General features: G+C 40.7%; 1 protein-coding gene across 1 annotated transcript in view; it reads left to right on the top strand.

Moving 5' to 3' along the window:
- The first annotated feature begins 426 nt into the window (after positions 1–426).
- Positions 427–27,718, top strand: part of LOC126108386 (zinc finger protein 431-like) — a 176,367-nt gene continuing 149,075 nt past the window's right edge. Inside the window, exons 1-3 of the mRNA XM_049913598.1 lie at positions 427–507; positions 5,422–5,510; positions 22,301–22,363. Coding sequence (XP_049769555.1) covers positions 5,439–5,510; positions 22,301–22,363 — 135 coding nt within the window. The 5' untranslated portion in view covers positions 427–507; positions 5,422–5,438. The remainder of the gene's footprint in view (positions 508–5,421; positions 5,511–22,300; positions 22,364–27,718) is intronic.

The following is a 27,718-nucleotide window of genomic DNA, read 5'->3' on the forward strand; positions in this document are numbered from 1 at the left end:
CCGCAAAGAGAACTGCAAGACGTTGGATTAAAATCTTCCCGCTTCAAGGAAGTAATACACTTCTTTAGCAGCTCTGGGTGCTTTAGAAGAAACCTGTTCAAAAACATCGAATTAGCAAACGCACTAAGTCTGTATTTTTATCGTATTGGATCGGTAGTCCTATTACCTGTGAAATGGTAATTCACTTTCCTTACTCCATCGCTTCGTACAATTGAAAGCGGAACAAGAAATCACCATTTCGATAATACTTAATTCCTTATACACCGTACAGACCGAGAGAAACTTCTTGCCAAATTCGAATATGGCGGTCAATACAGACGACAGTAATCAGCTGGACGCTGGTAGAGCCATCTATCGGTAAGTCCGGTAGTTGAGCATCCCTCATTTCGCTGGCTTTAGACGCCAGGCAAGGCATCTGCTGGTTCTGCGATACTGTCAACCTTCGTGTACTGTGTAGTCAGCAGCAACCTGGTGGTGTTGTGGAAAGTTGTGTGTGACATTCTCCAGGTAATTTATAAGCGTTTATAAACTACAAACAAGATTAAGTGAAGAAATGTGTTTCGGAAGTAAATTAACATGGTACTTAATTTCTATCACAGTAACAGTTGAGTTTGATGAGTGTAATAGTTCGCGAATATCTTGTGATGACTCTGCTGTTTGAGGCTGCTGTCTTTTTAATGATTTAATTTTTAATGGGTACATAAGGATGAGATTTTATTCTGTATTTAATTGTGATCACATCACATATAGTGTGCTTGGTGACGGCGTGTGAATGTTGTAATTTTTCAGGTTATGTTCATAACAACTAAATACTTGAGTTGTTAGTGCTTGTTTTTGGCCTGACCGGTAAAATCGCTACATGTATCTTAGTAAAAGAAACGGCTGAGTGTGTGACGTGCTGTTAGGAGCAATTTGTCTACGAAGTAATCTCCTCCTATACTTCGTGGCTAACGAGAAAAGGCGGACAGTGAAATTCAAAGGTTGTCCATGTTAGTACGGTTATTTTGACTTACTTAGCAGTAATAATGATTGTGATGATAATTTTCTGTGATGTGATGTAGACATATAGCGGCTCCATATTTTAGGGCTAACGTAAGCATTTTTTAAAGTGCCCACAGTTACTACATCATTTCATGGTTTGAGTATGTTCGCATGAAAGGAAATGCTGCAATTCTGTTGCATTTTGTTAGTTATCACTGTACTTTGATTATTCGTGTCGTTAGTATTCGTGTAATCATATGTAAATACCAGTTTGTTGTAGTGTGTGGGTTTTAATGGAGTTCTGTATAAGAGTACTGTAACATCACAAGGTACAGATTAACTATAATCTGTCTAACATAAAGCATTACATGTCATCAGAACTCAATAGATCATTCATCATATTTACAGTTAGTATGAATTCCTTTCAGTAAATCAGTTTTGTTAGAAAATGCTAACCAATGTTTAATCTTGATGGTAATGAAGAATGAGAACTTCCGCATTGCAATGTGCAGTCTGCAGTGCAGGTATTGGTTTCCTTTAATAGCAGGTAAAGATTTTAAAATGATGCGCTTCCTGTAAATTGAGCATACATCCGTGAATGAATACAGATGAAGTAAGTTTCAAGGTAATGCCTATGTTGAAAATGCAGTTTCAATGATGTTGTTGTTGTTGTGGTCTTCAGTCCTGAGACTGGTTTGATGCAGCTCTCCATGCTACTCGATCCTGTGCAAGCTTCTTTATCTCCCAGTATCTACTGCAACCTACATCCTTCTGAATCTGCTTAGTGTATTCATCCCTTGGTCTCCCTCTACGATTTTTACCCTCCACACTGCCCTCCAATGCTAAATTTGTGATCCCTTGATGCCTCAAAACATGTCCTAACAACTGATCCCTTCTTCTAGTCAAGTTGTGCCACAAACTTCTCTTCTCTCCAATCCTATTCAATACCTCCTCATTAGTTACGTGATCTACCCACCTTATCTTCAGCATTCTTCTGTAGCACCACATTTCGAAAGCTTCTATTCTCTTCTTGTCCAAACTATTTATCGTCCATGTTTCACTTCCATACATGGCTACACTCCATACAAATACTTTCAGAAACGACTTCATGACACTTAAATCTATACTCGATGTTAACAAATTCCTCTTCTTGAGAAACGCTTTCCTTGCCATTGCCAGTCTACATTTTATATCCTCTCTACTTCGACCATCATCGGTTATTTTACTCCCTAAATAGCAAAACTCCTTTACTACTTTGAGTGTCTCATTTCCTAATCTAATTCCCTCAGCATCACCCGACTTAATTTGACTACGTTCCATTATCCTCGTTTTGCTTTTGTTGATGTTCATCTTATATCCTCCTTTCAAGACACTGTCCATTCCGTTCAACTGCTCTTCCAAGTCCTTTGCTGTCTCTGACAGAATTACAATGTCATTGGCGAACCTCAAAGTTTTTACTTCTTCTCCATGAATTTTAATACCTACTCCGAATTTTTCTTTTGTTTCCTTTACTGCTTGCTCAATATACAGATTGAATAACATCGGGGAGAGGCTACGTCCCTGTCTTACTCCTTTCCCAACCACTGCTTCCCTTTCATGCCCCTCGACTCTTATAACTGCCATCTGGTTTCTGTACAAACTGTAAATAGCCTTTCGCTCCCTGTATTTTACCCCTGCCACCTTCAGAATTTGAAAGAGAGTATTCCAGTTAACATTGTCAAAAGCTTTCTCTGAGTCTACAAATGCTAGAAACGTAGGTTTGCCTTTTCTTAATCTTTCTTCTAAGATAAGTCGTAAGGTCAGTATTGCCTCACGTGTTCCAACATTTCTACGGAATCCAAACTGATCTTCCCTGAGGTCGGCTTCTACCAGTTTTTCCATTCGTCTGTAAAGAATTCGCGTTAGTATTTTGCAGCTGTGACTTATTAAACTGATAGTTCGGTAATTTTTACATCTGTCAACACCTGCTTTCTTTGGGATTGGTATGATTATACTCTTCTTGAAGTCTGAGGGTATTTCGCCTGTTTCATACATCGTGCTCACCAGATGGTAGAGTTTTTTCATGGCTGGCTCTCCCGAGGCCATCAGTAGTTCAAATGGAATGTTGTCTACTCCCAGGGCCTTGTTTCGATTCAGGTCTTTCAGTGCTCTGTCAAACTCTTCACGCAGTATCTTATCTCCCATTTCGTCTTCATCTACATCCTCTTCCATTTCCATAATATTGTCCTCAAGTACATCGCCCTTGCATAAACCCTCCATATACTCCTTCCACCTTTCTGCCTTCCCTTCTTTGCTTAGAACTGGGTTGCCATCTGAGCTCTTGATATTCATAGAAGTGGTTCTCTTCTCTCCAAAGGTCTCTTTAATTTTCCTGTAGGCAGCATATATCTTACCCCTTGTGAACAAGCCTCTACATCCTTACATTTGTCCTCTATCCATCCCTGCTTGCCATTTTGCACTTCCTGTCGATATGATTTTTGAGACGTTTGTATTCCTTTTTGCCTGCTTCATTTACTGCATTTTTATATTTTCTCCTTTCATCAATTAAATTCAATATTTCTTCTGTTACCCAAGGATTTCTATTAGCCCTCGTCTTTTTACCTACTTGATCCTCTGCTGCCTTCACTACTTCATCCTCAGAGCTACCCATTCTTCTTCTACTGTATTTCTTTCCCCCATTCCTGTCAATTGTTCCCTTATGCTCTCCCTGAAACTCTCTACAACCTCTGGTTCTTTCAGTTTATCCAGGTCCCATCTCCTTAAATTACCACCTTTTTGCACTTTCTTCAGTTTCAATCTGCAGTTCATAACCAATAGATTGTGGTCAGAATCCACATCTGCCCCAGGAAATGTCTTACAATTTAAAACCTGGTTCCTAAATCTCTGTTTTACCATTATATAATCTATCTGACACCTTTTAGTATCTCCAAGATTCTTCCAGGTATACAACCTTCTTTTATGATTCTTGAACCAAGTGTTGGCTATGATTAAGTTATGCTCTGTGCAAAATTCTACAAGGCGGCTTCCTCTTTCATTCCTTCCCCCCAATCCATATTCACCTACTATGTTTCCTTCTCTCCCTTTTCCTACTGACGAATTCCAGTCACCCATGACTATTAAATTTTCGTCTCCCTTCACTACCTGAATAATTTCTTTTATCTCGTCATACATTTCATCTATTTCTTCATCATCTGCAGAGGTAGTTGGCATATAAACTTGTACTACTGTAGTAGGCATGGGCTTTGTGTCTATCTTGGCCACAATAATGCGTTCACTATGCTGTTTGTAGTGGCTAACCCGCACTCCTATTTTTTTATTCATTATTAAACCTACTCCTGCATTACCCCTATTTGATTTTGTACTTATAACCCTGTAATCACCTGACCAAAAGTCTTGTTCCTCCTGCCACCGAACTTCACTAATTCCCACTATATCTAACTTTAACCTATCCATTTCCCTTTTTAAATTCTCTAACCTACCTGCCCGATTAAGGGATCTGACATTCCATGCTCCGATCCGTAGAACGCCAGTTTTCTTTCTCCTGATAACGACATCCTCTTGAGTAGTCTCCGCCCGGAGATCCGAATGGGGGACTATTTTACCTCCGGAATATTTTACCCAAGAGGACGCCATCATTTAATCATACAGTAGAGCTGCATGTCCTCGGGAAAAATTACGGCTGTAGTTTCCCCTTGCTTTCAGCCGTTTGCAGTACCAGCACAGCAAGGCCGTTTTGGTTAATGTTACAAGGCCAGATCAGTCAATCATCCAGACTGTTGCCCCTGCAACTACTGGAAAGGCTGCTGCCCCTCTTCAGGAACCACATGTTTGTCTGGCCTCTCAACAGATACCCCTCCATTGTGGTTGCACCTACGGTACGGCCATCTGTATCGCTGAGGCACGCAAGCCTCCCCACCAACGGCAAGGTCCATGGTTCATGGGGGGATTCACTGATAAACAATCCATATGTCCGGATTTTCTTCATGTCCCTATCACACTGAAATTAACACAATGAACCAAGTATAGAATGAAATATTTGATGTTATTAAGTAATATCGCTGCAATCTATTGACTGCTGGGATTGTTTGTAATGCTGAAGTTAATGCATGCACACAAAATTACACATCTTCCATAATTGTCACAACAGGATGGTATCCATGAGCCAGTGTTACAAAGAAGCAGTAGCAACTTTAAATGCTCCAGTTTCCATTGCATGTTATTTTATGATTGTTCTCACTCTTCATGACCTGCAAAATGTGAATGAGTTTATATCAATGAACACACTTTTCCTCAGCCACTTTGAATCTGTTTCCTGTGTAATCACCCATTTACTGCACGCAATATATGAGTGAAAATACTGCCTTTGAGCTATACCTCATGGTAAAAACGGAAACTGAGTGGACCAAAAACTTTTCTTATCTGATTGCTTTTTCTTTTCAGACTGTAGAACTGAAGCAATGGACCAGGAGCCAACTAAGTGGATAAAAAAAGAGGAAACTGATGAAGTACAAACTGAGTTCCACTTGATAGTAAGTAGCTTACTTGTATTTCTTAACTGGGTTTCATTAATTTCTGTGTGCAGTGTGATGCGTGAATACATACAATTGATGTCATACAGCTGGAAACATGAATAATTTGGTTTACTAAACTGATGAACTTACTGTCTTAAATATGACATTTTGCACAGTGCATTGAAATAAGCCTTGTATTAAACATCACATAGAATTGAGCAAGAGTTTCAATTTAATGTTTAGTAAACATGGAAAACTTTTTTAATGCACAATCCAATGATACTGATAAACTGGTTGCCATAAAGTGGGTATATTCTGCTATGATACACTTCTTTTGAATGACAACCTTAATGTGCAGTGTAGTGTAGTGAACCTTAGCAGTGCCATTAAATTTATAAATGGTATGGCTGCAATTAATGCATTATTGCACTGTATTGTGGTATGGAATGAGAATTGTAATTTATTTACTGATAATGTAAAATAAATTATTTATAAATAATTTTGAAGTGACACTTGCATGGTCACTAATCTGAGAAGTACATTTTGTTTACTTTGAATATGTGAACCATATGTAAGTGGAACTCTCAACAGTAAAGTTAAATTTCAGACAAATATCACATGGAAGCATAAATTGTTACACAGCAGAATGAATTTGTATGTTGGCAGCAAAGTTTTGATGAAGCCATGGGGCTACACATCAAATATTGACAGGTTTGTTCATAGTCACTTTCTGTATTTGCTGCACATTGTTACACATATTGTTTGTGGAACTGTCACAGTGTTACAGTTACTGGTGTAAATAATCTTACATATACATGTCACTTGAAATCTGATGTGCAACTGGTTGTAGGGTATTCACCTATCAGGAGCAAACAAATTCACTTGGTGCCACTAGTATTTTTATCCTGCAAATGAGAATTGAGCGCACAGACACAATCACGCAAACTACTTGTGAACTATCTGTGCTGAAAAAATCTGTTTCAACATCCATCTTGAGTGCAACTGCAGAAGTACTGGGATAGCATTAATGCAGCATTTGCATTTGAATATATGTGAGTACTTCATTATAGATTATACAAACTATGTGAACAGCCTGCAATTCATTTGACAAGCATTATCACAACAGTAATCCTAAACAATCACTGTGAGGAAATGATAGGAGAATAAGTATACTAAATTTTATTAAATACAGTAAAAGAGTGGTTAGACCCAACACAGTTCAGGCTTTGACTTTGACCCCTGATGTAATGATGGTTTGGCATTCAGGATGATATGTATGCACAACACACATCATATAAATGAAAAGCAGTTTGAAGGTCCATTGACTTTGGACCTAAACTGGAGAACTATTCAAAGGCTACAAGGTTAAAATGTGGTTCTAGACCCACTCCCCCCTTGTAACATTGGTTGGAGTGGGAGTCTGATTCATAGTGCATCTCAAGGCTTAGCCTATGTTCAAAAGTGGCAGTGTGGCTGTGAGCTGACAAAGTCTAGAAATGTGAAAGCCAAGTAAAGAATATGGTAACAAATTGATCAGTAGCACAGCCTAATGTTAACCAAAACATCCAAATGGTGCCCATAACGTAACTTTTTACCTACAAGAAGTCTTCTCATATGCTGTGTGCTGTGTTAGTTGATGAACTGAACTTCCCTATGACCTTAACATTGTATCAGTTGAAAGCCACCTTCTTTGCCAAATTAATTAAATGTTAATTTTTAATTGGTGTGTATTTTGGGCATGAGCACATGCTGGAAAGTAATGACACAATAATTTCTATTTGGAAATTATTGAAGCATTTTAGTTAAAACAAACTTAATATTTAACATATTTATTCTTCGTGTTTGTATATTTATTTCAAACATAGTCACTGTGGTACTGAACACCTTTCTCCCAGTGAGACACCAGGTTGTTGGTGTCGTCACTGTAGAATGTTTGACTTCGTTGGCAGACCCACAGCCTCACCTACGCTCACACTATAATTCATCACTATCAAAGTTGAGTTCCTGAAGGTGTTCTTTAAGTTTTGCAAACAGTTGAAAATTCATTGGCTCAAACCGGGTCAGTATGGAGGATGATCAGTAATAATGAATCAAAGACGTCAGACTGTTGCACGTGCAAAAAAAAAGTTGTGTATGGTCTGGCATTGTCATGCTGAAGAAGAGGGTGCTCCACATGTGGATGAACTATTTGAATTGGTGCTCTGTTGTCTGAGGGTTTTCTCACGTGCTGACACAGTTAAATAACACACACACACACACACACACACACACACACACACACACACACACACACACACACACACACACATGTTACACCCTGCAGTTCAGAACTGTTCATCAGGAGGGTGCTGCATACTGTGTCAGCAAAGTGGTAACATCAACAGTGTCATATGCATGACAACTGGAACAGAATCAAAATTTTGGAGGCATTATTTTCTGGCACACCCTTGTAATAAATTGATGCATTTTACAATTGCCTCAAATGTTGCAGAATGGTTCCCTTGGCATTGCCCAGCATCCACTTGGAAGTCATAATACTAAATCCATATACACAGCAGCCAAAACATTATGATCACTGATCTACTATCAGTATAAACTCATCCAGGCAATAGCATATCACCTTGTCTTCTAGTCAGACACACACACGTTGCATGGAGTATCAGTGAGCGTCTTGTCTTGTTGTAAAATAGGAAATGCGCACAATCTGAGTTTGACCAAGAGCAGATTTTGATGGCCTGAAGGCTTGGTATGAGCACCTTTGGAAGCTGCACAGCTTGCTGGGTGTTGAAGCAGTACTATGGCAGTTGTCTTCAACACATGGCAAAACAAAGGTGAGACCATGGCCAGACGTTATGGGGTTGGGCAAGTACTCCTCATCGCAGATGGTAGACATCATAGGCTGGGCAGACTGGTAAAAAAAGACAGGCAACAAACTGTGGTGTAACTAACATCAGAAATTAATGCTGGGCAGAGTACAATTGTGTCTGAAAGCACAATGCTCCAAACACTCCTAATGATGAGTCTGTGCCGCTGATGACCCACGCCATGACATCGACAACAATTGAAATAGGTATGTAACTATTGGTGCTGGATGTTGGCACAATGGCCGAGCACTGCGTGGTCTGATGAATCCTGATACCGTCATTGTGCCTTTGGGAGGGTGCATTTCCGTCACCCACAAGGGGAACAGCCTCTTGACTCCTGTCCTGTCGGGGCCTCCATTATACTCTGGGAAACAACCACGTGGGCACCCGTGTGAGGCACTGTGTCACAAAAGAAGTATTGTAAACTGGTTGCAAAGCACATCCAGCCCTTCTGTTGTTGTTGTGCTCTTCAGTGGTAAGACTGGATTGATGCAGCTCTCTATGCTACTCTATCCTGTCCAAGCTTCTTCATCCCCGAGTAACTACTGCAACCACATCCTCCTGAATCTGTTTAGTGTATTCATGTCTTGGTCTCCCTCTGATTTTCACCCTCCACTCTTCCCTCCAATACTAAATCGATGATCCCTTGATGGCTCAGAACCTGTCCTACCAACCAGTCCCTTCTTCTATAGGGTGGTGCACGAAATGTGTTACCATTTTGTTTTTGAATATAAACTTTATTGTCAATACAATCTGAAAGGAACATATAATGAAAAGCCATCCATGGAGATTTGTTCTAACTCAGTACATGCTCAATATGCCCACCATTTTGTTTCCTAACTTTCTTCAAAGGAATGCTGAAGTTAGTGAGTACCCTATGGCACATGTCTTCCCTAATTTCACTGAAAGCTTAAAGGATGTCTTCTGAGCTCCATTAAATCACGTGGACATTTCAGGAAATTTTTTTCCTTTGGGTACCCCCAAAGAAAAGTCACATGGATTGAGGTCTGGACTATTGGGGGGCCAATTTTGTCCATCATTGAAGCGACCTGGAAACCTGAGTGAAATGATCCGCATGTCGAAATGCTCGTGTAAAAACTCCAACACAGTGTTTGCAGTATGTGGCCTGGCTCCATCTTGCATGAATCACTGTGTGGTAAAGGGCAAGGCAGTAACAAGAAGCTGTGGAATGAATCTATTGTGAAGCATGCTCAAATAATATTCGCTGTTCAGTTTCTCCAAAGAAAAAGGGTCCAGTATGTCTGTGACTGGAAATTGCTGCTCACGCTGTAATCCTCGGAGCATAATGTCATTCATGAAGCACTTGTGGGTTTTCAGTGGCCCAAAAGTGTACATTTTGTTTGTTAACCACACCATCCAAATGAAAATGCGCCTCATCTGAAAACCAAACGTTGTTGAGAGTTCCTTCCCTATCCTCCACCCACTGAGCAAACAGTAGTCTGTGCTGCTTGTGTTCTTCAGTGAGCTTCTGTGCACAGGTCATCTTGTATGGGTACATGTGGAGGCCACTTTTAAGAATGCATTGAGTGGAGCGACTGGATATTCCCAGTTGCACTGCTGCCTTTCTACACAATTTCCCGGGACTTCTCTGTACAGCAACTCGTACTGCTTAAATATTCTCCAGCGAACAAACAGGCTTAGGCCGAGGTCGCTTCGGATCCAATACTGTTCCTTCCTGTACAAATTTATCGTACAACCTGTGAATGGTCTTCTTGCAAGGGACCTATCGTGTGTTAAACTGTTGTCAAAAACGCCTCTGAGTCACAACAAGGCTTTTCGTTTCATGAAAAAGTAACACAATTGCCGATCGTTGCTGTGTCGTCAGTCGTCCATTGTCAGCCATTGCTGGTTACTAGTCTCCTAGTGGCAGTATCGTGAATTACATGTCATTTCATGACTCATTTGTTTTTCCAAGCTCTGCTGGTACTGCTGTAGAGATCCCAGCGGAGTATCTAATGTGCGGCGTAAATTGTAAAAGAAACAATTGGTAACACATTTTGTTCGCCACCCTATAGTTAAGTTGTGCCACAAATTCCTCTTCTCCCCAATTCTATTCAGTATCTCCTCATTAGTCACATAATCTACCCATCTAATCTTCAGCATTCTTCTGTAGCACCACATTTCGAAACCTTCTGTTCTCTTCTCGTCTAAACTATTTATCGTCCATGTTTCACTTCCATACATGGATACACTCAATGCAAATACTTTCAGAAAAGACTTCCTGACACTTAAATGTATACTCAATGTGAACAAATTTCTCTTCTTCAGAAATGCTGTCCTTGGCATTGCCAGACTATTATATTTTCTCTACTTCAACCTTCGTCAGTTATTTTGCTCCCCAAATAGCAAAACTTATCTACTACCTTAATTGTCTTATTTCATAATGTAATTCTGTCATCATCACCCAATTTGAATTTGACTACATTCCATTATCCTTGTTTTGCTTTTGTTGATTGTCTTATATCCCTCTTAGAATGCACTGTCCATTCTGTTCAACTGATCTTCCAGGCCCTTTACTGTCTCTGACAGAATTAAAATGTCATTGGCTAACCTCAAAGTTTTTATTTCTCCTCCCTGGATTTTAATTCCTACTCAAAATTTTTCATTTGTTCCCTTTATTGCTTGCTCAATATGCAGACTGAGCGACACCAGGGATAGGCTAAAACCCTGTCTCACTCCCTTCCCAACCACTGCTTCCCTTTCACTCCTCCCTTTTTATAACTGCCATATGGTTTCTGTACAAATTGTAAATAGCCTTTCACTCCCTGCATTTGACGACTGCCACCTTCAGAATTGAAAGAGAGTATGCCTGTCAACATTGTCGAAAGCTTTCTTTAAGTTTACAAATACTAGAAATGTAGGTCTGCCTTTCCTTCATCTATCATCTAAGATAAATTGTAGGGTTGGTATTACCTCACGTGTTCCATCGTTTCTATGGAATCGAAACTAATCTTCCCTGAGGTCAGCACCTATCAGTTTTTCCATTCGACTGTAAAGAATTCATGTTAGTATTCTACAGCCATGACTTATTAAACTGATAGATCGGTAATTTTCACGCCTGTCAACATTTGCTTTCTTTGGGATTGCAATTATTATATTCTTCTTGAAGTCTGGGAGTATTTTGCCTGTCTCATACATTTTTCTGACCAGATGGCAGAGTTTTTTCAAGGCTGGCTATCCCAAGGCTATCAGTAGTTTTAATGGATGTTGTCTCCGCCCAGGGCCTTGTTTCAAATTATGTCTTTCAGCACTGTCAAGTTCTTCACGCAGTATCATATCTCCCATTTCATCCTCATCTACATTCTCTTCCATTTTCAAAATATTGCCCGCAAGTGCATCGCCCTCGTACAGACCGTCTATAGGTCTCTTCAGTATTCCAGGAGGCAGTGTCTGTTTTACCCCTAGTCATATATGCCTCTACATCCTTAAATTTGTCCTGTTACCATCCCTGCTGAACCATTTTGCACTTCCTGTCGATCTCATTTTTGAGATGTTTGTATTCCTTTCAGCCTGCTTCATTTACTGCATTTTTATATTTCCACCATTCATCTATTAAATTCAGTATCTCCTCTGTTACCCAAGGATTTCTGCTAGCCTCGTCTTTTTACCTACTTGATCCTCTGCTACTTTCACTAGTAATCTCTCAAAGCTACTCTTCCTCTTCTGCTGTATCTCTTACCCATGTCCTTGTCAATGGTTCCCTAGTGCTTTCTGAAACACTCTACAATCTCTGATCCTTTCACTTTATCCAGATCCCATCTGTTACAATTCCTACCTTTTTGCAGTTCTTTCAGGTCTGGATAGATATCTGCCTATTACACATTACAACCTTCTCCAAATGTCGGCGGTATCTTTCAGTCAGCAGACAAGATTAGCCTGTATGCTTTTGTGCTGCATGTGTCCCTTCATGCTTCCACTTCACTATCTCATCAGAAACAGTGGATGTAGGAATGTTCAGGAGTGTGGAAAGCTCGCATACAGACATGTGACACCAATGACACCCTATCACCTGACCACATTCAAAGTCAATGAGCTCCACGGAGTGCCCCATTTTGCTCTCTCATGGTGTATAATGACTACTGAGGTCTCTGATATGGAATAGGTGGCAGCACAATGCACCAAATATGAAAAAGTAAGTTTTTGGAGGTGGCCCGATGCTTTTGAGCACATAGTGTATGATGAAGTTGTGCTCTGTGCAAAATTCTACCAGACGGCTTTTCTCTTTCATTCCTTACCCACATTCCATATTCACCTCCTACTTTTCCTTCTCTTCCTTTTCATACTATTGAATTCCAATCCCATATGTCTATTAAATTTTCGTCTCCCTTCCTTATCTGAATAATTTCTTTTATCTCATCATACATTTCTTTAATCTCTTCATCATCTGGGGACCTAGTTGGCATATGAACTTGTACTACTGTGGTAAGTGTGGGCTTTGTGTCTATCTTGGCTACAATACTGCATTCACTATGCTGTTCACAGTAGCTTACCCGCACTCCTGTTTTTTATTCATTTTTAAACCTACTCCTCCATTACCCCTATATGATTTTATATTTATAATCCTGTATTCATCTGACCAGAAGTCTTATTCCTCATGCCATCAAACTTAACCAATTCCCACCGTATTTGTCTTTACCCTATCCATTTCCCTTTTTAAATTTTCTAACCTGCCTGCCTGAGTAAAGGGTCTGTCATTCCATGTTCCAATTTGTAGAACATAAGTTTTCCGTCTCCTGATAACGATGACATCCTGGAGATCTGAATGGGGGACTATTTGACTTCCGGAATATTTTACCCAAGAGGACACCATCATCATTTAATGAACAGTAAAGTAGCATCCCCTCGTGAAAAATTACGGCTATAGTTTCCCCTTGCTTTCATCCGTTTACAGTACCAGCACAGCAAGGCTGTTTTGGTTAATGTTACAAGACCAGATCAGTCATTCATCCTGACTGTCGCCCCTGCAACTACTGAAAAGACTGCTGCCCCTCTTAAGGGACCACATGTTTGTCTGGCCCCACAACAGATACCCCTCCATTGGGGTTGCACCTACGGAACGACTATCTGTATCGCTGAGGCACGCAAGCCTCGCTACCAGTTCCACAGTCCATGGTTCTTGTTAGGTCCACTCCTTCATGACGATCATGTTTCCCACTGGCAGTGGCATTTTTCATGAAAACAATGCACCATTTCACAAGGCCATGAGTGTGTGATAGAGTGGTTTCAGGAACACAGTGGCGAGTTCCAATTGATGTGTTGGCCACCCAACTCGCCAGCCCTGAACCTGGTCGAACAGATCTGGGATGTGATTTAACATAACGTCAGAGATCATCCCCCCTTCCAGAATTTATGGGAATGAGGTGACCTGATTGTATAAATATGGTTCCAACTTCCTCCAGTGATCTGTGAAGGCCTCATTGCTTCCGTGTCACTATGTCTCCCTACAGTTGTCTGTGCCAGAGGTGTACATACCAGCTTTTAGATGAGTGATGATAATCTTGGGCTGATCAGCCTATGGCAGTTACCATTATTGAAAGAAGATTGTTTTATTGTAATGATTGTGATGGTATAATGATACTGCCATATAAAGTTCAGCTAAACAGTACATGCTGCCCACGAGCCCTGCATGACTCACCCTCCAGTCCAGCTTCAAGACATCGACTGCCCATGAGATCCAGTGCTGTTCCTCTACACCCATTGTTGCTCCACAATGCCCACTGGTGTCACGAGCTGTGAGCTGTGAGAAGTGACATCTGCCAGGCACATGGGGCACGAATTCGAAGAGGGAGCCCACCGTGGTTCAGCCTCCTCCACCAAACCAAAATCCCCCTTCCCCACCATTAAGGAGCCCTTTACATATGCCTCTCCTTGATATGAATAATGTGCATGTGTGAAGCTTTACTCATCTATAAATTCAGAACCAGGAGGTTTGCCGAGCTCACCACCCTGACAATCTAACAGGGTCCCAACAACTGAGAAGCTAGCTTGCTATCGAACCCTAACTCCCCCTTTTCAGCAATATTAGGGTTTCGGACTAACACTGTGTCCCCAGCCTTTCCAATGAACCATTTAGCCCCTGACTGTAACAGATGGATAACCTGTGACAAGCAATTTTGGTATTATGTCTAGCCTGGCTCCAGTTGTGCTGTGTTACTGCAAGGGTGACTTGTTCTTGAAGCAAATCATTGATTGACTACAGGTTGACAAGAGGAAAATTGACTGGATGTGCTAACATAAGGGATACTGGAGCAGCCTCCAGGGACTTGGGTTGTGCAGTGTTAAAGATAAAATTGAGCCACGTTGTCTGAGCCTTGTTGTGAAAGATAAGCACAGCCTTCAACTTGCAGTTCACCTGATCAGCAAAGTATGCTGGTAAAAGGATTTGTGGTCACATCTTTAATTCCATTGTCAAAGCAGAACCTCACAAATAGCTGGGAAACAGAAGCTATCAAGCATCCTCGGTGGCCTGGAAACAGAAAAAATTCATAACAAATGCTGGCCAGCTGCCAGGATAGTCATTTCTCTGCTCGGAATGTGTCAAAAAAATGAGAAAAGTCATCCATGATCATAACTAGTAGGTGCCTAATACACACACACACACACACACACCTGATGAAGTGGACCTATATAATCCATACAAAGTTAATCCATCAGGCATTCCTAACGGGTAGACTCTAAAAGTCACTTGAGGGAATTCAGGTTGGGCTCAGCTCCCTTACCACTCTCACACTCCTCCACCAACCTCTGGACAGCCTTATTCAGGGAGGGCCAGGTGACATGTTGAGTGATCTTGACCCCACCAACCTCCAGGCTTGCTAATACAGGGAGGACCAGGTGATGTGTCGTCTGATCTTGACAACAGTTTTATAAATGACTAAGAGGGTATTATGGAAATAATGAGCCAAAACCTAACTAAGAGCTTGATTGTCAGTCTCTAAACAAAATTCCTGGTGATCAAAATAAAATCTGAATTTCTTAAGGGCAAATATAACCGCCAAGCTTCCCATTCATACATAGAATATTTCATCTCCGCAGGTGAAAGTTCCCAAGGTGCATTGCTATAGGGCATCAACATGCAACACCTCCCCTGCCATTCCGTTCCTGCAGGAGGATAGCTACCACTTTCTACTCCAGAAGAATTAGGTGTCTGTCTGCAAGAAGAACACTACCTCAAAATTTGGTATGTCAAATACTAGTGGGTTACTAAGCACCACCTTAATGGCTTCAGAAGCTTCTGGATGACTTTCATCCCATATGAAATTTCTTAAATCGTTAAGGCACCCCCTAATTTAATAAAATTCGGCACAGACTTTTGAAAAAAATGTGTCATGCCTATGAACCGTGCCACACCTTTCTTATTTCTAGGAGCTGGAAATTTTCGCAAATCACTAGTATGCTCCTGGTCAATTTCAATCCAATCAGTGAAACTAAGATGTCCCAAAGATGAAACCTATGTGCCAGTGTCATTTCAGATGGTTTCACAGTAAGTCCCACCTCCCTCTGGTAAACCAGAACTGCCTCAAGATGTTGCAGGTTTTCAGACAGACTAGAACTGTAAACAACCATGCCATCTAGGTAATTAGACACACACTTGAATGTGAAATCACCCATAACACAATCTAGAAGGCAAGACATCATGGTAACTCCTGTTGAAAAACCAAAGGGCACCCTGTTAAAATTGTGGAGGTTTCAATCTGTACAGCAGGCAGTAATATACTTGGAATCCTCTGTTAACATGATCTGATAATATGCAAGATTGAGATCCAGGACAGCAAAATACTGAGCCTGACTGAACCAAGTAAAAGAATTATGCAGATTGGGAAGTGGCACAGATTCCAAAACTGCGTTCTCATTAACTGCACAATAACCCACAACAGGATGAAACACTCCACTGCTGCCCATAGATACTGAGAATATGGCAGAAGCATAGGCTGAAGTTGAGAGCCTGATGACCGCAGTGAACAACACGTTATTAATCAAAGTACATATACATATCATCCTTGATGGAGAAAACCTCTCTGGAATGTCATTTGTAAGGCAAATCTTGTACTGGATTTTATCGATGATGTCCAATCTGTTAGTTAACATCTGTGGTAACCGATCAAAAACTTCCAGTACCAGCATCACCTCTACTGGATGAAGGTGACTGAGCTGAAATGGCATACATTGCGGTAACGCACTATGAATTCCTGTGGCAACCTGACAGGAGCACAATGTGAATGTTTCAGCTGGGTTAAATTTAAAATAAACAACCCTGTCCTGACAAACTAGCACAAACCCACTACCACTTACAAAAACACACTGCAAAATTAAGTTCTCTGAAAGATTTTTAGTTACTATCCACTTCACAGGCCAAGAAAATTTTCCAATACTCAGTTTTGCCAACCAGAGGCAACATGTGCCCAGTGAGAGCTCAACATTGGGAGGACGGATGCAAACAAGGCAATTCACAGGTATGGCAGAACTTCAAATGCCACAGATAATGTAAACGAGAAACTGAACTACCGGAGTTGAGGAGGGCGCACATTCGTTCCTGGTTAAGTTGTACCCAAAAATAAGGCAGGGGTTCCCGTACCTTGGACTTGGCACAGATCCAGCCCTTAGGCAGTAGAACACTACCGTGCCTCTTCCATTCTGTGTGATGTCGGCTGTTTGATTCTCCTTCCATGTAACCAGACATCGCCATACAAAATGCCCCTCTTTGTTACACTGGAAACACATCCTACACTTTTTCCTTATGGGTGGTCCCCTTTTAAATTGCTTGGAATCTCAATCCCCATCCTGATAATGACACTTAAACCCCCATCACTGCTGGTCTGCGAAACTCAGACTTCAATAGCGGCCACCAAAGCCTCTAATCCAGTAAAAGATGTGCATTTATTAGCGAAGGTAATCCATGAACAGTCCTGTGGCCGCATTTTCTGTAATATATTATTGAGTATTTGTATCTCTGTGACTTGAAATTCCAGGTATGGAATGGTCATATGCGTTCATCTATGAACCTAGGAAAAGGTTCATGAGGAAACTGCAATAGCCAAAAATGTTTATGCCTGAGTAGCCTCTTAATATGAGGTGACAATTTCGGGCCAATAATTGATTTTTACAACTCCCTTGATGTTGCACTTTCATGTAAAATTCGATTGAAAACATGGCTTAACACAGGGGGTACAGCATCTGAACAACAACATTGTCAGTGATGGCCAAAGTGTCAGCATGAAACATAAATTTGACTATGATCCATATGATGGATTTTACCTGTCTTTAAATTCTACATTGAAAGTTCCATTATAGCTTGCAGCAGTAACAATATTTGGTATGGTAATTTCCCAAATGAATTCTCCTGAGGTCCTTAAAGGTGTCCATAGCATTCCTACTACTTCCAGCAGTTATATGTCGGTGGGAGAATCTTGTTCACCATCTATTGCTCTTAATTTGTCTAAATAAAGGCAGCTGTCCCTCTAACTGCAGAACTAATGTAATCTGCTCAGAATAGAGATTACGTTGTGCAGTACCGCACAAGTGATTATCCCAATGGATCAATTGTGCCTGAATTATATGTATTTGCTTATGATGGGGCTGACTACTTTCTAAACGCACTATATTCTGACACAAGATTGTCATGGCCGGAGCTCAGGCAGCTAGTGCAACATATACCTCCATGGTGCAGTTGGTACTAGTCACCAAGGGGTCGTCCACAAGTTGGGCAACCGCCCTTAAATGGAAGCTGACAAACTTTTAATTCGTAGATAAACTGTTGATTTTTCAATGAGGACAAACTGGGACAGTTGTGGGACCCCATGTTCCGCAGTGGATACCTGCAAACACACACCTCGTGGTGAATGACAGTATGACACCTTCCCCCTTTACTTCCAGGAAAATAACCATACTCTGTTACCAACCAAACATCCAGCAGTAAAATGGGAAATTAAGTGGAAGAACTGGATGGATTGTGGTTCACATAAGTCTCCATTGTTTATTAAAATGTTTTTATTTAAGAAAAATAACTAAAGTCAGATACATTAGCAGGATTACAAGCAACACTCCGAACTTTCAAATTTAAGACATTACACACCTTAGTTTAGTGACAATTTAAATAAGGCAATAGTTAACGACTAAAGCTGTCTGACACCAGTTCTTAGATTTTAGATTCAAAATTTCCGTCTTCACAAACCGCAAATGAGAAAATGCTTCAACAAATGAACAAATAATTATCTGGAAACAGATGGCTCTTTAATACAACACAGAAGCATAACTCATCTCAAAGGTTAAAACTGAATAGCTATACTGGAAGACAGAGCAATTTATAGCTGCCTCGGGACCCTTAGAAAAAGGAAATTCTTAAAATATACCTCAAAGTGCATCTAGATAATTTAATAAAGTAAACAGGTGCACTGATTTCTAGAGCTACCTTCAGGCAGACAGACAGAGCAAGTCTCTCTAAATCTTGCACCAGTGAGCATTTAAGTAATTAACAAGAGAATGAGCATGCACAGATCGATATAACTGGCTTCAGACACAGTGAAAATTCTAAGGCATACTGTAGAAAATCCCTAAGTGATTCAGTATGTGAATGTGCATGCATAGCAGCTCAAGAACACCCTTTAAAAAGGAAAACCAGTAATTAGTAGTCAGAACCTACTTGTAGCAGTAAATAAACAACAGGTGAGAAAAGCTCACTCCATGTCAACTTTAAAATAACAAACACTTGAACAATTAAATCTGGTAAGCAGTAACTCACCCTGAGACGGAATAAATTTCTTTCACTCTCCAGCTCACAAATGGCCAGTGAACGAACACGAAAAACATTCAGAGCTCAGTAACACTTGATGGTTTTACACACTTTTGCTTGTTCCAGTCTCTGAGCGTCAAATGTGCCTGTTACTTACCAACAGGCTATATTTTCACAAGTCTGGATGACATCTGAATGTGACGTGTGATTCACATAGAGATGATCAGCATGTGACCATTCTAACAGTGCTCGACAGTATGTACAACAAAGGCACTCGACCCAACAAACCCCCAAAAATCAAAATGTACAAAATTTTAGTACAAATTTCGAATAGTGATTTATGCAACTTGAGTGAAGGCAGCCTATCGGTAGCTGGCAGTGGTGAATTCCCTGAGGCTGATATACAGAGGCAATGTTAACAGCCACAGCATGATAAGCATGCCCTGAGTCCAAGTGCAAAACAATCAAAGTGTGCCACAACAGTAGAAAACTGGAGCAGACTAAGGAGCATCTAAATTCCACTGTCATTCTCACTTAATACAACTGCACGGCCACGATAGTTGGGTAGATCAATGGACTTGTCAGATGATTCTCATCAAAAACTCAGTCTAAGGCTAAACACGGTCACACTTAAAACAGTATTCAGGATTACCAAATCATCGAATCCACTGCTAAACATGGGGAATTGAATACCAATAACAAGCTTGTCTAGATGCTAGACACTACCCTAACTCCTTCCAAGGCAATGCCACAAGGTATTAAGTCATGCAACACAACTGAAATCGGGCAGTTTTTCAGATGAGACAGCTTGTTGGATTATGTGACTTCCACAGAGAAGAACAAATAGCAAATACAGATAGCCAAGACCACACCAATGTACTGTCTTTTGTTAACACCTGTGCCTGCAATTAATAACTTGATAGAACTTTTGAAGGGCTACTAGTCACTCAATTCTGTCAATTGTGGTTGAATGGCAAATACTGTCGATGTACCCTGCGTGGCTCTTATTGTGCCCCATGGTGCACTGAGCTCCAAGCCAAAGAAGTGACATCACCAGGTGCAGGATGGGAATTCAAAGAGGTAGCCCGCCATGCCTCAGATAGTAATAATAATAAAATCATAATGATCATTATTTGTACTAGTATATTAGTATTATTGTAGGCAGTTAATTAATACAAAGGTCAATTAATAACATGTTGCTGTATTCTTTCTATCTTTTGCCCAGCATCTCTCTTCAAGGCATCTTCTTTGCGTACACCATTTTGCTTCATTATTTTGTCGATATACTCTTTCTGAAAGTTAAGTGGTCTACTTTGTTTCTATCAGTAAGATGATTTCCAATAAAAAATTATTCTTTGGCTGCTAATTATCTAACATCCTCAACAGATCCCAATATCAGTTTAATGATTTTATTCCTATGCTATCACTGTTTCATTTGTTCCCATTCCAGCACTTCCTTTGACATTGTCGGTTTTTCAGTCTTGATATGCTGGTGCTGTTCCATAAATAATCTTTCCAGAACTTTGTCTTCTTTTGAGATCAGCAAGTAAACCCATAGTTCAGATCCATAGAATAGGACTGATGTAGCCTGTAGCCTACTCTCTCTTTTTGTTCTGTTAGAAACAAGCTTGTCCCACCAAAAGGAATTCATGAAGTTAGAATAATATTAAGTAGTGTGCCAACGTAGGGTGTGTGCATTTAATAATTTTATCATAAATAAGCATTCAGTGCAACAAAGTTTTGATGTAACTGTTCTAGACATTTTATTATTCTAATCATAAAAGTAGTATGAGTGATGTGGCACTTGACAGTCCAGTTTCTTCTCCCCCACACAGTTGGTGTAAACTGTATTGTAATTTGATATGAACAACATCGATTTTATGAACAACATTGAAGTCATTGTTTCAGGTAATAGCTGTGCTATTTTACTTCAATACACTGCCATTATATGCATATGTAGATAATGAAGCTAGAAAATATGATTGAAAACAATAGCATAGGGAGAAGGCTGAAATGAAAGATCATAATGAATTTTCAAAGGCATTGTCATTAATCAGTCTTACAGTTTTTTGCTGCCTCCCAGTGAACTATACCATAGTTAACTCATCACTGAGAATTTTAAACTCAAAAGAGAACAGTTAACAATAACTGTTAGTAGCCTCTGGCGTGCCACAGGGGAGTGTTATGGGACCATTGCTTTTCACAATATATATAAATGACCTAGTAGATAGTGTCGGAAGTTCCATGCGGCTTTTCGCGGATGATGCTGTAGTATACAGAGAAGTTGCAGCATTAGAAAATTGTAGCGAAATGCAGGAAGATCTGCAGCGGATAGGCACTTGGTGCAGGGAGTGGCAACTGACCCTTAACACAGACAAATGTAATGTATTGCGAATACATAGAAAGAAGGATCCTTTATTGTATGATTATATGATAGCGGAACAAACACTGGTAGCAGTTACTTCTGTAAAATATCTGGGAGTATGCGTGCGGAACGATTTGAAGTGGAATGATCATATAAAATTAATTGTTGGTAAGGCGGGTACCAGGTTGAGATTCATTGGGAGAGTCCTTAGAAAATGTAGTCCATCAACAAAGGAGGTGGCTTACAAAACACTCGTTCGACCTATACTTGAGTATTGCTCATCAGTGTGGGATCCGTACCAGATCGGGTTGACGGAGGAGATAGAGAAGATCCAAAGAAGAGCGGCGCGTTTCGTCACAGGGTTATTTGGTAACCGTGATAGCGTTACGGAGATGTTTAACAAACTCAAGTGGCAGACTCTGCAAGAGAGGCGCTCTGCATCGCGGTGTAGCTTGCTCGCCAGGTTTCGAGAGGGTGCGTTTCTGGATGAGGTATCGAATATATTGCTTCCCCCTACTTATACCTCCCGAGGAGATCACGAATGTAAAATTAGAGAGATTAGAGCGCGCACAGAGGCTTTCAGACAGTCGTTCTTCCCGCGAACCATACGCGACTGGAACAGGAAAGGGAGATAATGACAGTGGCACGTAAAGTGCCCTCCGCCACACACCGTTGGGTGGCTTGCGGAGTATAAATGTAGATGTAGAACTACTATTTAGTTATAAAGTAGTGTGATGGTTGGAGTTTATCTGTGTAATACATTTTATATAATATGGGAGGACTGTGACTGCTTAAAAGTACTTATTACAGTTTGTTATTTTTGCCACAGGCGCAAGATTATCCATGCAGCATGAATGTAAAAGAAGAGTTGGAGGAGGGTGTGAATAAAGAGGTAATTTTAGGATTTATATGACTACATGGAAGTAATCTTGTTGAGCTGTGGTGAAAATAATGAGATGGTAATCAATTGTGTGTGTATTCACTTTAGCAGTCCTGTTTTTACTTTAGGGTAAAGATAACAAGGGTGACAGTATTACAGTATGCTCCAGGTTGGAAATGAGGAGACCGGTAAAATAGAATATTTTGTTACACTTTACCCATATGGATTTAAACATTATCTTTGAGCAGGTGAAGTAGTTCAGCTTGTGAGTTTGTAGAATTGCTTCTTTACATTATAAGTACAAATAAAAATTAAATGAGATAGCATTGATGAAGTTATATGAAAATTGGTACCAAGTCCCCAAGACTCAAGCTATGATTTCCTGTTTTAATGAGTAGTTCCCTTAATGGTTCCGTGTATGTGAACTCCAGCATTGGATGTTTTTATTCGCCATGTGATACTGCTGTGACAGTTACAGAAATATTCAAGAAAATTCTACACAAAGTAGTGCAGAAAAAGTAGGTGATCCTAACCTACTGAGTACAGACCAAGATGTCTGTGCATACATTGCAAGTGGTATGGACAGGCAGTCTTGTGAAGTACTTCAGAACAGTATTCTGAAAGCTGTCGTAAGCTGCTAGTTTAATTGCCCACACAAAATTGAAATAGTTGAAATACTGCAACTATAAAAAGTCTTGTCCTTACAGATGGTATTAGTACAGAGAGGGGCTAGTGATCATGATGCCAGCACAGCAACAGTGGTAAGATTAAAAATTGTGTGCCAGACTGAGACTTGAACTCGGGACCTTTGCCTTTCACGGGCAAGTACTCTACCATCTGAGCTACCCAAGCACGACTCACGCCCTGTCCTTGCAGCTTTACTTCTGCAAGGTTCGCAGGAGAGCTTCTGTAAAGCTTGGAAGGTAGGAGACGAAGTACTGGCAGAAGTAAAGCTGTGAGGACGGGGCGTGAGTGGTGCTTGGGTAGTTCAGATGGTAGAGCACTTGCCCGCGAAAGGCGAAGGTCCTGAGTTCGAGTCTAGGTCCGGCACACAGTTTTAATCTGCGAGGAAGTTTTATATCAGCGCACACTCTGCTGCAGAGTGAAAATCTGAGGAAGCAGACTGTTGTCCACTCAGTTCAAAAAGTATGCACACTGGTGACAGGCAAGTGCTAATGGAAATTCTTCTGTCTGTAAAAAGATCTATGTGTGAAGCATACAACTACCATCATCATACATGAGCAACAGATTTTACAGAGAACATGAGACATTTCTGGTCAGTGACTTCTATCCAGGCAGTCATTGGCCAGTCTGGTGTGGCTTTGGAGGAAAGCAGAAGGTGGTCACTAACCCCTCTCTGTATTTAGTTATCAAGTTTGTGCAGGAGGATCATACCAACATATTGTTGTTTCACTGTCACACTGACTTCTGTATCAGGAACATAGTAATAGGATCCCTGGAGTAGAGAAGCAACTGGAAGAGATGAAAACAAAATAGTTGCCATGTCCAAACGGAATCACAAATGATTTGTCCAGAGAGTACTCTACAGCATTGGCCTCTTACTTAGCTTGCATTTATTGCAAATCTCTCACCTAGTGCAAAAACCCAGGTAGCTGGGAAAAAGTTCAGGTGGCTTTTGTATGTAAGAGTGGTAAAAGAATGTACCTGCAAAATTGCAGACCAAGATCATAACACTTACTTGCTCCAGAGTTCCTGAACATATCCTCAGTTCAAATGTAATTAATTTCTTTAAGACAGAAAAGTTTTTATTCCCAAATCAGCATTGATTTTGTTCAATACTCATCTTGGTCTTCTATCAAATTACATACTGTGAACCATGGATGATGGGCAACAGGCTAGATTCCACAGTCCTATATTTGCAGAAAGCATTTGAACAGTGCACCACTGCATACTGTAAATAGAGGTATGAGCATATGGAATAGGTTCCCCGATACATGAATGGTGCAAAGACCTCTCGAGTAACAGAGGCCAGTACTTTGATCTCAACAGCAACTGTTTTTTTCAGAGACAAGAGTATCATCAATAGTGCCACAGAGAATGGTGCCATATATATGAAATGATCTGATGAGCAGCATTCTGTGCCTGTTTGCTAATGGCATTGTGTGTGGGGAAGGATCATCACTAAGTGACTACGGATACAAAATGACTTGGACAAACTTTTTATGTGGTGTGATGAATGGCAGAAGCAGAAATATTCAAGTAACTGCCGATGAGTAGGAAAAACAATCTCATAATGTTGTATACAACATCAGTACTCTACAGATTGACAGTCTGGTCAATAAAATGTTTAGGTATAACATTGCAGAGGCCGGCCGGAATCGCCGAGCGGTTCTGGGCGCTACAGTCTGGAACCGTGCGTCCGCTACAGTTGCAGGTTCGAATCCTGCATTGGGCATAGATGTGTGTGATGTCCTTAGGTTAGTTAGGTTTAAGTAGCTCTAAGTTCTAGGGGACTGATGACCTCAGAAGTTAAGTCCCATAGTGCTCAGAGCCATTTGAACCATAACATGGCAAAGTGATATGAAGTGGAACAAGCACATAAGGATGGTAGTAGGATGGGGAATGATCAACTTTTTTTGTATTTGGAAAACTGTGGTTCATTTGTAAGGGACACTACATATAGAACACCATAGAAGTGCCTAGTAGTAGTAATTGTTGTTGCTGTGGTAATAGATGCCATCCACGATGCACCGTTTGGTGGCTTGCACAGTTTTAATGCAAACATACATGCACAGCAGCCAGAAAGAAGATAATCAAGCTGCAGATTCCATGTGAAATGCATTCTCAAGCTTTCTAAGTTTGGAAAGCCCGTTTGTAAGGCTAATAAGTTGTTAACTGGCGTATGTGACAGAGCCAAGGATCAATCATCTGCTTGTGTCATGAAGAGAATACATGACAGAAAGGTAAACATAAATATAAACTAGAGATAAAGCTGTCATCAGCCTGGAGGTTTTAAACACCGGAGTTCTCTACTACACACAGTCCTACTGACTACCATGTGCTGTTACCCTCTTTCCACATCTGAACTGATTTACCCAACTAGTTACAAAGTACCTGCTGTTCAATGATCAAGGACCTTTGGATTTGTAGTGTCACAATTACCCATTGAGCCACCAAGTACTAGAAAAAGGCAGAAGCATTTAGCAGTAAAGTCCAGAGCTATAATCCTTATAATTCGATATGGAATGCACTCCAAAAGTAGATGATGAACACACCAGATGTCACATGACCATAAAGTGTAGTTAGCAGATTCAGTTACACAAAAAACGGTGCTGAACTGACACCTTTCTGCCATCTGAATTGTTCATTTATGGAACAGTGGTTTGCACATGTATAGAAACAGGCAAAGGTCATTCCAGTTTGTAAGAAAAGTCACAGGAAATACGTGCAAAACTACAGACATACCTAGTTGGTGCAAAAATCTTCTTGAATGTATTTGTGATGCTGTATGATGGCTCTTGAAAAAAAAAAAAAATTCATCTGCAAGAATGGAAATGGATCACATAATTACTGGTCATGTGAAACTGTTTAGTCTGCTTCTCCACAGTGCTGCCACAATGTAGTCAGCCTGTAAAATGAGACCATAGTTCTGAAGCAGTATCTGTGGGAAAGCTAGCAAAGTTGATGTGCCTTTCAATGACTTAGTACTTCTGCTATGCAGTTAGTCATTACTTTATGCCTTAAATTACGTGAAAACAGTAAGATACATTAGAACTGAATGGTACAAATGGATAGGTGCGATGTACCTGTCATTACCACATTGTAAACTATACAAGTACCTTCTCTTGTGATGGTGTCCAACAGTCATAGCTAATCCACAAAACATATGGAACGAAAATGAATGTTTGCATAACTGCCTACTTATTTGTGGCAAAAAGTATTTTAAGTATAGTTATATATGTTGGCAGTATAAGCCTATTATTGAGTCTGAGAATCCTACTTTCACTACTGTTTGGGGTTTACCACCAATAGCATGCGCTTTCATTTATTGCACAAATTTCACCCATATTCATTCTTGCCCTTCGTCTCCCCTCCACTCTTCTGATGCTACCATCCCACAGGTGTGTCATCTGTCTCTTCAGTGTACATTCCATGGCTTGCTAAATATTTCAAGGGTTTCTGCTCAATGTTTCGGCCAGCTTTGGTCCAAACGTATTTTGAACATGAGAACTTTCTTGGAGGGCATTACATTCAGGAACTACAAATACATTAAGAATTTACTGTTAACATGTTGATGGTAGTATGGTCTTTACTTTGTATGCAGTCTGACTAGCGTGCATTCATCAGAGGACCTCAAACAACTGCCTAGCCTAAAAAACGCTTGCTGTGTGTAGTGCACCACTGACCCATCAAGTATTTCTACAATTCTCCACCTCATACGGCATTTCCAGCAGTCTGCAGTTTGGGCAGTCAGAGAAGCGATGAAGCCTTTGGTTGAGACCCTCCACTCACGCCAAACCAAAGCACTTGAATTAATTCTGGGAATGCTGATACAAACTGTGTGTGCTGCATGTACTCATGTGTGACACAGGGGCTCTTCGCCATTTGTGCTACCTCTCAATATAAACTGAAGGTGGCCTCAGAACCCAAACAATGGGTATCATTGGCGCCAACATCAGCCACAACTTGTAGACAGCCACACACTGTGTGTTTCGTAGCCACAGGCAGGACATTTTCCACATCTCAGATGAGGCTCCATGGCAGACATATTCGGTACACGTAGGATTCATTTCCAGTCCTGGATGCCATTTCCGTAAGGAGCTCCATAATGCGATTGACGTTGGAGGTCCTGATTAACTAGAAAACTTCTCTCCACTTGGGCCTGTCTGGACCCTGATGAATGAACAGCTGCCAGTCCACTCACAGGGTCAGTGGGTGAGGCAGCCTCCACATCACTCTCTGCCTTGAACAGTGCTAACTGTTACAGCCCATCCCTCACCATTTGGTGAGGACAACTCAGCCACATTGGGTACACCACAGGGTGTCTTGACAACAGAGCCAGTGGGCAAAATTGGTGGCACCTTAAGCATCCTATGTAATGAGCCAGATTCTTGGCCCCCAGTACTACAATAGGCAGCAGCGTGAATGCTGCTGAATATGGCAAAACGCATCTTCAGCTGTTGGTGAACTGAGGCCAGCTCCTCCATCTGCGCACACAGTGTGCATACATTATATCCATTCCAGTACTACTATTCAAGAATTAACAGTAAAACACACAGAGGAAGCTATATATGTAGCTTGCTATTGTTCTGATGTTTCACCAGTGGAGGCTAATGCATTATTGCACTGTGTAGCTTTTCATTCAAAAAAATTAATATCTGTGCAACAGACCACGAATACACTTTA

This window comes from Schistocerca cancellata, chromosome 11, assembly GCF_023864275.1.
Source record: "Schistocerca cancellata isolate TAMUIC-IGC-003103 chromosome 11, iqSchCanc2.1, whole genome shotgun sequence".
NCBI classification, from domain to species: domain Eukaryota; kingdom Metazoa; phylum Arthropoda; class Insecta; order Orthoptera; family Acrididae; genus Schistocerca; species Schistocerca cancellata.